A 13484-nucleotide genomic window follows, 5' to 3' on the forward strand; every position below is an offset into this window, starting at 1 on the left:
TCCTCGAGGCTTTACTTGCTGTTCTTTTTCTAGTTCTTTTAGTTGCAGGATTAAGTTGTTTATTTGAGCCTTTTCTAGCTTAAGGTATGACTGTAATGCTATGAACCTCCCTCTCAGGATTGCTTTTACTGTGTCCCACAGATTTGAGTTGTTGTATGCTCATTTTCATTTGTTTCAAGGAAATTTTTTATTTCTTCCTTGATCTCATTGTTGATCCATTTGTTGTTTAATAACATGCTGTTTAGTTTCCAAGTGTTTGAGTGTTTTTCAGTTTTCCTATTGTAGTTGATTTCTAGTTTCATGCCATTGTGGTTAGAGAAGATGCTTGATATGGTTTCAGTCTTCTTAAATTTGTTGAGACTTGTTTTATGCTATAATATGTGGTCTACTCTAGAGAATGTACCATGTGCACTTGAAAAGAATGTATATTCTGTTGCTTTGGGGTGAAAGTTTCTGAAGATATCTATTAAATCCTGTTCATCTAGAGTGTCCTTTAAGGCTGCTGTTTCTTTGTTAATTTTCTTTTTTGTTAATTTTCTTTCTTGAGGATCTATCCATTGATGTTAGTGGGGTACTAAAATCCCCTAATATTATAGTATTGCTGTTGATCTCACCCTTTATATCCATCAAAATCTGCTTTATATATTTAGGTACTCCTATATTAGTTGCATAGATATTTATAATGGTTATCTCTTCCTGTTGGATTGCTTCCTTTATCATTATGTAGTGACGTTCTGTATCCCTTACTATAGTCTTTGTTTTTTATTTATTTATTTATTTTTCTTTTGTATTTTTCTGCAGCTGGAAACGGGGAGAGACAGTCAGACAAACTCCCGCATGTGCCCGACCGGGATCCACCCGGCACGCCCACCAGGGGCGATGCTCTTCCCACCAGGGGGCGATGCTCTGCCCCTCCGGGGCGTCGCTCTGCCGCGACCAGAGCCACTCTAGCACCTGGGGCAGAGGCCAAGGAGCCATCCCCAGCGCCTGGGCCATCCTTGCTCCAATGGAACCTTGGCTGCGGGAGGGGAAGAGAGAGACAGACAGGAAGGAGGGGGTGGGGTGGAGAAGCAAATGGGCGCTTCTCCTATGTGCCCTGGCCGGGAATCGAACCCGGGTCCCCCGCACGCCAGGCCGACGCTCTACCGCTGAGCCAACCTGCCAGGGCCTAGTCTTTGTTTTAAAGTCTATTTTTTCAGATATAAGTATTGCTACCCCAGCTTTTTTTTCATTTCCATTTGCATGAAATATTTTTTCCATTCGTTTACTTTCAGTCTGTGTGTATCTTTTGTTTTGAGGTATGTCTCTTGTAGACAGCATATGTACGGGTCCTGTTTTCTTATCCATTCAGCTACCCTATGTCTTTTGATTGTATCATTTAATCCATTTAAATTTAAGGTTATTATTGATATGTAGTTGTTTATTGCCATTTAAAAATATATTTCTCTTTTACTATATATATCTTTATTATATGCGACTTAAGTGTCTGTTTGTCGCTGATAGCTTATTGGTTGCTTGCGTAACTGTACTAGCCAATGGGGTGAAGTTGCCATGGCATTCAAATAGTCCTGCCTTCTGGCATGCCACCTCACAAATTGAGGTTAAAGATTGGAGCAATTATTATGCTGTTAAGAAATCTAAACACCAGAAGGGGTCTTTGCAATGGTACAAGACTAGAGGTTCTCCAATTGAAAAATGATGTCATAATAGCTAAGTCTTTGACTGGCTCCTCTAAAGGTGAAATACATGTCATTCCAAGAATTGATTTGGCTCCATCTCAAACAGGGTTGCTGTTTCAATTGAGACATAGACAATTTCCTGTAAAACTTGCCTTTGCTATGACCATCAATAAGTCTCAGGGCCAAATGCTTAAGCGTGTTGGCATTTTTTTACCTGAGCCTGCATTTGGACACGGTCAACTTTATGTTGCCTGTTCAAGAGTTCGTGAAAGAACGGACGTAAAATTAAAAATAATTGATGGCCCTCTGCAAGGCAAGCTTAAAAATGATGGAAAGATCTACACAAGAAATGTTGTGTACAAAGAGATCTTTGACATGTGAATTAACATTTTATTATTTAAATCACCTTTATTGAGCTAATGGTGGCTCTTAAGAAATGTACTGCCAGTGGTTTCCTTCATTGCACTCTACTTTAAGCAATTAAGCAAGTAGAAGGGGGAAACCTTGTGGGGCACTAAGCAAAGGGGTGTCCTCGCCGCCTGCCCTGGGTAATTCAGTTTGAATTAGCAGATACCTTTGCACAAATCATTTTAATTACAATTTATAATATCTATTGTAGAACAGCGGTCATTTTGTATGACCGCCGGGCTTTCTAGTGTGTGTGTGTGTGTGTGTGTATATATTTGTTTTCCTTGCTTTGTTCTGTGTACAGCAGACCTCTCAACATTTCTTGCAGCATTGGTTTGGTTGTGATGAATTCCTTGAGTTTTTTGTTTTGTCTTGGAAGCTTTTTATTTCTTCTTCAATTTTAAATGATAGTCTTGCCAGATAAAGAAGTCTTGGTTCTTGTTCTGCATTACTTTGAATATTTCTTGACATTCCCTTCTGGCCTCAAGTGTTTCTGTTGAGAAGTCGGATGTCATCCTTATGGGTGTTCTTTGGTAGGTGATTGACTGTTTTTCTCTTACAACCTTTAATATTCTTTCTTTATCTCTTAGCTTTGGTATTTTGATTATGATATGTCTTGGTGTGGGTCTCTTTGGGTTCTTTTTTAATGGGGTTCTCTCTGCTTCTTGAACTTGTGTGACTCTTTCCTGCATCAATTTAGGGATATTTTCAGGTATAATTTCTTCAAAGAGCTTCTCTAGGCCTTGTTCTTTCTCTTTCCTTCAGGAACCCCTATGATGCAGATATTGTTTTTCTTCATGTTGTCACAGAGCTCTCTTAGAGTTTCCTCAGACTTTTTAATCCTCTTCTTGCTTTTCTGCTTCCATGCTTTCACTTATCTTGTCCTCTAAGTCGCTGATTTGATCCTCTGTTTCATCCAGGCTGCTTTTAATTCCTTCTAGTGTAGTCTTCATTTCTGATATTTTGTTTGTCATTTCTGTCTGGTTCTTTATGATTTCCGTGTCCTTTTTGATGCTTACAATTTCTTTATTGAGATGTTCATTAAGTCCATCCATTGTAGCTTTGAGATCCTTAAGCATCCTAACAATCATTATTTTATACTCTGCATCTGGTAATTTGATTACTTCTGATTCGTCCAAGACTTTTTCAGAGGATTTATCTTGTTGAAGCATATGACTTATGCTTCTCTGTCTTCCCATTACCTTCCAGTTTTGGTCCCCTTGCCTGGAGAAGTCTTGATTTGTTTCTTTTCTTCTGTTTTTTTAACTGGGTGGTAATCTTGTTTACTGATCTCAGAAGGGGGCTTATTTGTATCCAGCAATACTGTGTGTGTGTGTGTGTGTAACCTGAGACTCTGAGGGTGTGATCTGCCAGCTTCTCTCAGGGGCCTGTGACTTTCTCCACTGTTCAGTAGGGGAAGGTGTATCTCAGATCGCCATGGAGACCTGTCTTACTGCCCCTCCTCCCCACTTCCTGTTTTCAGCTGTGTCTTGTTGGGCTGATTGGAGTTGGAGAGCTTTCTGGAGGTGGGTCACCTGGAACCACTTTAGGCTTCTGCTGTGTGGAGAGATCAACCCCTCCCCCAGCTATGGCTACCTCTGCAGTGGATGAGTCAGCTTCTCAGGTCCTCCCATGCATTCCTCTGCCCCTGTCTGTCTCTCTCTTTCCACTTTCCTTTTGGAAGACAAGCCAGCCCTCTTAGCACACCTCGTTCCCAGGTCCCCAGGCAAGTGGCTGTGAGTGATATTTTCTGCTCTTTTCCTTGTAATGAGAGCCCTTCCGTGCTCTCAGCCTCACCACCCTTTGCTCCTGGAAGCAGGGGAGCCTCACCGTGCCTGCACACACCCTACCAAGCTTGGTGTGGCTTCTTCTTTGCTCCTTGGTTTTTGAGACCTGTTCTTGTAACCCAAAGTTGGTTTTTCACGCTGATTGTTCCTGAATTAATTTGTAATCTAGTTTGGTGGTGTGAGCTGGGAGTCTGTGTGTCTGCCTATTCCGCTGCCATCTTGGTATCTATTGCAATCCATGGGAGTCCAAAAAGACCAGAGTAACAGACTTTATTGAAAGGAATAAAGGAACCCTGCCGGGCACTTCTCTGGGGAGAAGGGCACAGGTACAGACTAAAGGGTGAATTTTATAGGGCTTGGGAGAGCCTGAGGGGGTACTGAGTCAAAAGTTCTAGTATGTTTCCCTTTTATGGTTTTAGGATTTCAGCTTTCTGGAATGCTCCTCCTTGGGAAGTTGATCAGCTTTCTGGAACTTTTCTGCCTCAGGGGCGATTATCCAGTAAGTAAAGGTGAGGTCAGGCAGCCAGGTGGGACAACAAAAGGGCAGTTGGAAGTTCTGGTAAATTCATATATCTATCATTTCTCAACTCTGTGGTGTGATAAAAAGGAAAAGAGGTGGGGGAAGGAAAGGGTATGGGGTTCAGGAAGGAGATTTGTCTTGGACTGGCCATCTTCTGGAGCTGCTTCCTGCTGTTATCCCTATTGGGGGCCTCCTTCATAACCCCCCAGGGGTTGTTGGAGTAGGGGTGTAAAAGCATTTGATTGTAGGTAATCCTGGATATTTCCCTCATTCGAGCCTGCAGGAACTTGATAAAGAAAGGGGCAAGCATTAAAATTAGACAGAAAATTAGGATTGATCCTATAATTGGTGCATCAGGAACAAGGGGTTTTTCCAGTTTTCTGATTGGTGAAGGTCTGAATGTGGTTCTGTAAGAAACTAGTGAACAAACATAAGAGGCAGGGTCCAAAAGTTGGAAAAATAAATAGGAGAGTGAGTGAACCAATGAAATGCAATAGTCAAGACACCCAGTTTGTGTGAAACCACTGATTCCATGTTTATGAATTCGCTGGGCTTCAGAGAGAGAGAGAGAGAGAGAGTAGGAATAATACAGGGAAGTGGCCAGTCACCCTGCGCCTAGACCTATTTTTTTTTAATTTAATTTTATTTTTTTACAGAGACAGAGAGAGAGTCAGAGAGAGGGATAGATAGGAACAGACAGACAGGAATGGAGAGAGGTCAGAAGCATCAATCATCAGTTTTTTGTTGTGACACTTTAGTTCATTAATTGCTTTCTCATATGTGCCTTGACCGCGGGCCTTCAGCAGACCGAGTAACCCCTTGCTCGAGCCAGCGACCTTGGGTCCAAGCTGGTGAGCTTTTTGCTCAAACCAGATGAGCTGCGCTCAAGCGAGCGACCTCAGGATCTCGAACCTGGGTCCTTTGCATGCCAGTCTGATGCTCTATCCACTGCGCCACTGCCTGGTCAGGCCCTAGACCTATTTTTTTATTTTTTATTTTTATTTTATTTTATTTTTTTTTTCATTTTTCTGAAGCTGGAAACAGGGAGAGACAGTCAGACAGACTCCCGCATGCGCCCGACCGGGATCCACCCGGCACGCCCACCAGGGGGCGATGTTCTGCCCATCCAGGGCGTCGCTCTGTTGCAACCAGAGCCATTCTAGCGCCTGAGGCAGAGGCCATGGAGCCATCCTCAGCACCCGGGCCAACTTTGCTCCAATGGAGCCTTGGCTGCAGGAGGGGAAGAGAGAGACAGAGAGGAAGGAGAGGGGGAGGGGTGGAGAAGCAGATGGGTGCTTCTCCTGTGTGCCCTGGCCAGGAATCGAACCCAGGACTCCTGCACGCCAGGCCGACGCTCTACCACTGAGCCAACCTGCCAGGGCCTATAGAGATTTTTTAAAGCAACAAGTACAGGTATTATCTGTATAGCTCATATGGTCCTTAGGTTGACGAGTATTGTACTAGGAACTGAAAGAGGCTCATAGGGTGGGGTTAGGTTGATATTTTGGGTGAGATAGAATAGGGTACAGGTTTCTTTCTAATTAGTAGGGAGACACATATAAGTGTTATGCTGTTTTTCTACTTTAGCAGCAGTGGAAGTTGTCAGGATCACGGTGTATGGACCTGTCCACGTGAAAGTCAGTCCTTGGGTGATGTAATGCTGGAAGCGCCTTTTGGACAGTCTTTGAACAGTTTGCTGAGTAACCTGTAAATCCTACAAGTACTTAGGAAAAGGGTGGTTACATTTCTACACTTTGCAGTTAGAGTTTCAGTCCTAGTGACTGCTGCTTCTAGCTGGAATTAGCAGCAGGTCTCAGACTATAATAGGCATGGGGCATTGAGACAAGAGGAATAAAGGAGATGCTATACATTCAATAAAGTAACAAAATCAGACTGTTAATACCCACAGTAGAGATCTTCGAGGGATAAATAAAACTCAAATATTCAGACAAGGCATAGTAGATGGCCTTTGTGTTTACAGAAATGAGATCAGTTTATCTGCTACTTGGAAGAAATACCTTAGGCTTGTGAACGATGTCCTTGGGCCTTCAGTGGCAATTCCCAGCATGCTGGGCAAGGTCAGGTCACAGGTAGCTGGAGCAGGGCTAGAAGAGACTGAACCCTCCCTCCATGGAGCAAGAGGGCAGCTTACCTTCTCGTGTCCCTCTTTCCACAGCAAAGACGTGTAAACTAGTGGGGCTGGGAAGCCTGGCAGGGTTCAATTCAATGACCTTTCCACTCTGGAGCAGGATCCTGATGGAATTCCATGAAGCTTTTTAGGGCGCTGGAGCCTTTAAGAACGTATGCCAAAAGCTGGTATTTTCTGACTTCTTTTGGGCCTTATTTGCCTTTTCTGTTACTTCCTTGGCCATTATAGACCTTAAAAGCCATGCTCAGAAGATCTCACTGAGGGGCTTGACTAAGAGAGTAAAATTGGGAATCCAGTGTTTAAAGAAGCCTATTAGACTAAGGAAAGAAAGGATTTGATATGTGATGGTATGTGGTTGGAGACTGCGGAGGGTCTGAGTTCGATTTAGTGTGAGACCTCAGGTGGTGGGGGTTAAAGTGATGCCCAGATAGACTATGGACTAAGAGTGAAGTTGAGCCTTAGCGGAGAAGACGTGATATCATTTCATAGTGAGGAAGTTAAGAAGGGTGGTGGTGTGTCTCCTTGAGGCAGGCAGGGAGGGGCTGCAGAGGAGTAGGTTATTTACATATTGTAAGAGAGTACTAGTTTTGAGATTGCATGCTGCTAAATCCTCAGTTAGTGCCTGCCCAAACAGGTGTGGGCTGTTTTTGAACCCCTGGGGTAAGACAGTCCACGTAAATGCTGGGCTGCATTAGTTTCCGGGTCAGTCCAGGTGAATGCAAACAAAGAGTCAGGGTGTAGAGGAATGGTAAAGAAGGCATTCTTGAGGTCTAGGATCATGAAGTAAGTGGTGTTTGAGGGAATGTGTGACAGTAACTTGTAGAGATTAGGGACTACTGGATGGAGGGGAATTACTGCCTCATTGATTAGGTGTAAGGCTTGTACAAGGCGATAAGCCCCTGAAGGTTTTTGAACAGGAGGGATGGGGGTATTGCCGGGACAGTCCATGGGGATGAGTAAGCCTTGATTTAAGAGGTGGGGTAATTACTGCCTTAGAAATAGACACAGTTATACATTAAAGACTTCACACACAAAGTATGAATTAAGGAATTTAACTGAGCACGCTTTACTTGTTTCCGTTAAAATTATCTAGAGATATTTTCTGACAAACAAAAAGACAAAACATTATTCACACAGTTCAATAGACAACTCTGCTTTTTTAAGCTTTTTTTTGTTGTATTTTTCTGAAGCTGGAAACGGGGAGAGACAGTCAGACAGACTCCCGCATGCGCCCGACCGGGATCCACCCGGCATACCCACCAGGGGCGACGCTCTGCCCACCAGGGGGCGATGCTCTGCCCCTCCGGGGCGTCACTCTGCCGTGACCAGAGGCACTCTAGTGCCTGGGGCAGAGGCCACAGAGCCATCCCCAGCGCCCGGGCCATCTTTGCTACAATGGAGCCTTGGCTGCGGGAGGGCAAGAGAGAGACAGACAGGAAGGAGGGGGTGGGGGTGGAGAAGCAAATGGGCACTTCTCCTATGTGCCCTGGCCAGGAATCGAACCCGGGTCCCCCGCACACCAGGCCGACGCTCTACCGCTGAGCCAACCGGCCAGGGCTGCTTTTTTAAGCTTTTTGAGATGGCAAGGAGTTGTCAGCATAGAGGGGAGGAAGAGAGAAAGTAGATGGATGGACAGTGTGAACAGCTGGATGGAAAGAAGGAGGGTCAGAATTTGCAGGAGGAGGAGGAGGGGATTAAAGTGCTGATGGTGGCTCCACGTGGTCAGAGGAGTCAAAAAGATTTAGAGCTCTGAGGAGAGGGGAGAGGGTGAGGGGTAGTGGAAGGCACAGTCAGCCTCTGAGGAAGGAGAAGGATGGGTTGAAGAAGAAAAAGAGACAGCTGCCCGTCTGTAAGGAGGCAGGAGGGGTTTAAGAACACAGTGGAGAAGGGAGGGGCCACTGGCCAGCAGGGGAGAGGAAGGAGAGAATGTTATTTGCAGGTGAATGAAGAGGATTCAGTGAAGAGAGGGGAGGGAGCTTTCTGGAGGGAAGAGTCTCGAGCGAAAAATTTGCAGAGGGACCAGATAGGAGTCCCGAAAGAGGGGTGCCCCCGAGGGTCAGGCAGGAGGGGAAGAGAGTTGGGAGTCCGCAGAGAAGGAAAGATTAGGAGTGGGGGTTTTAGGTGAGGTTTCTCTGGCCAAAAATGTCCTGCATGTAGAACAGGCAGCACAGAAATTAAGGACAGGAGCGAAAGGAGAAGAAAGCCTGCATGTAAGGAATTTCTGATGCCCTCCCTGTCTGGTGGCAGAAATTGTCAAGATCTCTTAGGATATTGCAATGGTAGTAGAAAGCAACCTGGCTAGGTGCCTAGACTTTCGAGGAAGTCCGTAGAAGCTAGCCGCTCGGAGTAGAAACCTCCCAAACTGTGAACCTCAGAGAGTAGGGTGAGTCCCGGAGGAGTAGAGGAGTCCCAAAGGAGAAGAGTAGTCTCTGAGGCCTGAGATCGGGAGGAGCCCATGTTCCGAGGGGAGTCTGGCTGAACGGTTTGGACTGAGAGGAGCCCACAGTAGAGGACACTGGTGAGAAAGGGGGGGGTGTCTCCGTCTTCAGTCACAGTTCTGAGAAGAGAAATATCTCCATAGGAAGAGAGTCTCAGACAGGAGGTCGTCACCCCAAGGCCGAGATCCCGGGACATAGGAGAGGGGCCTGGCTAGGTGCGCCTAGACTTTCTTAGAAGTCCATAAAGGAGTAGAGGCAGACCACTTGTAGATATGGGGTCCGAAGTCAAAACTGTCTGTCCAGGAAGGGGTGTTTTTAGAGAGAAATTTGGAGGCCAACCTGGGAAGGGGGGGGAGAAACTCCTTACCTTTCTGGTCCGACAGGGATTCAGGACAGGGTTAGACTGCTGGCCAATCAACCTACAATTACACGTCCAAACAGAATCAGGGAGTAAGCCCGGGACGAGCTGCCGCTACCCATTGCTTCCCTGGTTGTAAGTTTGGACGGCAAAGAGGGATTGTGTAGTCAGTTGGTACCTTGTCTCGGGTTTCAGCACCAAATGTTGGAATCCATGGGAGTCCAAAAGACCAGAGTAACAGGCTTTATTGAAAGGAAGAAAGGAACCCTGCCGGGCACTTCTCCTGGGGAGAAGAGTACCGGTTACAGACTAAAGGGTGAATTTAAAGGGCTTGGGAGAGCCTGAAGGGGTACTGAGTCAGAAGTTCTTTATGTTCCCTTCTGTGGTTTTAGGATTTCAGCTTTCTGGAATGCTCCTCCTTGGGCGGTTGATCAGCTTTCTGGAACTTTTTTGCCTCAGGGGCTATTACCCAGTAAGTAAGGGTGAGGTCAGGCAGCCAGGTGGGACAACCAAAGGGCAGTTGGAAGTTCTGGTAAATTCATATATCTATCAGTAACCCCACAAAGTGCTTTCTTGAGATGAAATCTCCTCCTTGGTAAAGATGCTGTGAAGATTGTTGAAATGACAACAAATGATCTGGAATATTACATAAACTTAGTTGATAAAGTAGCAGTAGGGTTTGCAAGGATTAATTCCAATTTTGAAGGAAGTTATACTTCTGGGTAAAATGCTGTTAAACAGCATTGCATGTTATAGAGAAATGGTTCATGCAAGGAAGAATCGATCAATGGGGCACACCTCGTTGTTACCTTATTTTAAGAAATTGTCACAGCCATCCAAATTGTCACAGCCATCCCAGCCTTTGTTGGAATCCATGGGAGTCCGAAAAGACCAGAGTAACAGACTTTATTGAAAGGAATGAAAGGAACCCTGCCAGGCACTTCTCCAGGGGAGAAGCGCACTGGTTACAGACTATGAGCAAATTTTATAGCGTTTGGGAGAGCCTGAGGGGGTACTGAGTCAAAAATTCTGGTATGTTCCCTTTTATGGTTTTAGGATTTCAGCTTTCTGGAATGCTCTCCTTGGGCGGTTGATTAGCTTTCTGGAACTCTTCTGCCTCAGGGGCGATTATCCAGTAAGTAAGGGTGAGGTCAGTCAGCCAGGCGGAACAACAAGGGCAGTTGGAATTTCATATATCTATCAGCCTTCAGCTGCTAACATTGAGGCAAAGCCTTCCACCAGCAGAAAGATGACTTTGCTGAAGGCTCAGATGATGTTTACTACTTTCTTTTTTTGTCAGTATTTTTTTTTTAGTAAAGTGTTTTTAATTGAGGTTTGTACATTGTTTCTTAAGACAATGCTGTTGTACTCTTAATAGATTACAGTATAACATAAACATACTTTTGTATTCAGTGGGAAACCAAACAGTTTGTGAGACTCGTTTTATTTTGATATTCACTTTATTGTGATGGCTTGGGAACTGAACTTGCGTTATCTCTGAGGTATGCCTCTGCAAGACTAGGGGATAGGGTATTGGTGGTCTAAGGAGGTATGGGGTCTTACATTCGTCTGCCAGATCTTAGTATTTGAGAGGAAGACCTAGGAATGGGGCTTTATGGTCAAGCATGGGAGCAGTTTTCTTGTCTTGGTCATACTTTTCCTGTAGTCCCTTAGCATGTGGTGGCAGCTGTTTTTAGTAAAGAGTAATATAAACGGAGCCATTTTAACACGGAGCCGGACCTGCTAGCCAGAGGAACTGCCTTGCACTTTTTTGCCTCAAATCTTTACAGTGTCAAAACAGGGCAAACTAACCTTTGGACTGGCTCTAGGACATTTTGTCCCAAGAAACTGTTTGCAAAGTTAACAGGAAAACAGTTATCAGTAACTAGGGATTAATGACTACTGAAATAAAAATGAAAAACATTGCTTAGAATTAATGTCACTATATATCCGCATGGATGGAGATACATTCCTTCTATTGATATAATTGGTCCCTTTCTGTTTCTTATAAGTACCCATTTCCTCTGTCCCCTAATCGAAACACTGATTGGGCTTTTGCCTGAATTAGTGAGTCCTGAATAGCATTTCTAGTGATCTCTGTAAATGCTTGTTGCCTTTCACTTCGAAAGGCCTCTTATTTTTGGATTAAAATGAGTAATGGCTGATCTGCCTTTTAAATCACAGAATTATGATTTGGGAGAAACATTAACATATATAATAATAGTTATCACTTTTATATTACTTACCAGGTATTCTTCTAAGCACTTTGCAAATCACTAATTTATTTAATTCCCCTATTTCATTTAATTCCCAAAACAACTGTGAGATAGATACTATCATCCACATTCTATAGACATAGGAAGAAATCACCTAAAAAGGAACTTGGCAGGCAAAACTGAGACCTTACAAATAGCTACCACATGTTGTTTTCAGTCAGATTGAAGCAGGCTGAGATTCCAAGGAGTTCAGAAGAAGGGGGAGGGAAGTACTGATTTTTAAAAATGGTAAAGCAGTAATCTGTTGGGTCACAAAGGAGAGACTGCAGTAAATTTTTGCTTCAGTGTCCTGATCACTTCTTCTTTCATGGCCTGTGTGTCTGGTGGGCAGAGTCATGTGTCCCCCTCACTCCTCTCAGGCTTTTTGAAAGAGCCTATCTTATTTTTATTGTCTGTGTTTTGCTTGAAGGATACTGTGTAAGCTTGGTCTTGGACACTGTGTTTCTTTTGGTCTCAAGGCCCTATGCTTTTTTTCAAAAGATGATTTTGTCTTGATGTGTTTTATTTTTCCAGATAATTTGGTTTTCTTTTGAGTGATGTTAGTTCATTAGGACCCAGAAATAATGTCAAAGGAATCAAAATCAAGATGCGTTCCTTTTTATTCCTCACATCTCCAGCTGCCACTGTTCTTAGATACTGTCATGCTAGGTTCACATAGAAATCTGTTTCAATAGAACAGGTTTTAGCTGCCCAGGTCTTCAGGGCTAGTTCCTGTGATTAAATTAGGTTTTATTTTTAACTTTTTAAAAATTTCTTTTTTAAAGTATGAGATACATACTGAAAAAGGGCATAAATCATGAGCTCAGAGAATGATCGCAAATGAAGCATTCAGTATTTGTACAATCACCCAGGTCAAAACATAGAATGCTGGGAGCCCACTCAGGTGTCCTGTCTTAGCACTCCTCCACCGTCCTGCCTATGGCTAACCATATCTAACACCACTGATTATTCTTAAGGTGATTTTTGAACTTAAAGTTTATTTGGCTGGTTCACTGAATTCCCCTCTCTAATCTTTGAGGGAACAGTACATTGATCAAAGCTCTGAACCTGAAACTTTGTTTGTTTTTTAGAGTGGACTTCAATGTTCCCATGAAGAATAACCAGATAACAAACAACCAGAGGTAAGGTTCCTGCTAAGCATTGATCTAGGTTTAAGTTGTGCATTGCCTGACCAGGTGATGCCACAGTGGATAGAGCATTGGCCGGAGACACTGAGGACTCACGTTTAAAACCCTGAGGTTGCTGGCTTAAGTGTGACCTCATCCGGCTTGAGTGTGGGATCGCTGGCTTGATCGTTGGATCATAGATATGACCCCATGGATGCTGACTTGAGCCCCAAGGTTGCTGGCCTGTAGCCCAAAGTCACAGGCTTGGTTGCAGCACCCCCCCATCAAGGCACATCTGAGGAAGCAATCAATGAATAATTAAGGTGCTGCAACTATGAAGTGATGTTTCTCATGTCTCTGTCCCTGTCTGTCCTTCCATCTCTTTCTCTCTCTCTCTGTCTCTTTCACTTGCTTAAAAAAAATCTAATTGCCATGTTAAAGTAAAAAGAAATGCATATGCTGAGGTCGCCGGTTCGAAACCCTGGGCTTGCCTGGTCAAGGCACATATGGGAGTTGATGCTTCCAGCTCCTCCCCACCTTCTCTCTTTCTTTCTCCCTCTCTGTCTCTCTCTCTCCCTTTCTCTCTCCTCTCTAAAATGAATAAATAAAAAATTTTAAAAAAAGATTAAAAAAAAAAGAAATGCGTGAACTTAAAAATTTAATATATTTTATTTACTCTAGTAAGTCCAAAGTAATCATTTTAATATGTAAAACGGTAGAACAAAGGGGCATTTAACTTTTGCGTATTAAGTCTTTCAGATCT

At 43.9% G+C, this 13484-nt stretch overlaps 1 protein-coding gene across 1 annotated transcript in view; it reads left to right on the forward strand.

The window, feature by feature from the left end:
- PGK1 (phosphoglycerate kinase 1) overlaps positions 1 to 13484 on the forward strand; it is a 42519-nt gene that overhangs the window by 11583 nt on the left and 17452 nt on the right. Inside the window, exon 2 of the mRNA XM_066357704.1 lies at positions 12686 to 12736. Coding sequence (XP_066213801.1) covers positions 12686 to 12736 — 51 coding nt within the window. The remainder of the gene's footprint in view (positions 1 to 12685; positions 12737 to 13484) is intronic.

This window comes from Saccopteryx leptura, chromosome X (assembly GCF_036850995.1).
Source record: "Saccopteryx leptura isolate mSacLep1 chromosome X, mSacLep1_pri_phased_curated, whole genome shotgun sequence".
In the NCBI taxonomy this organism is placed as follows: Eukaryota; Metazoa; Chordata; class Mammalia; order Chiroptera; family Emballonuridae; genus Saccopteryx; species Saccopteryx leptura.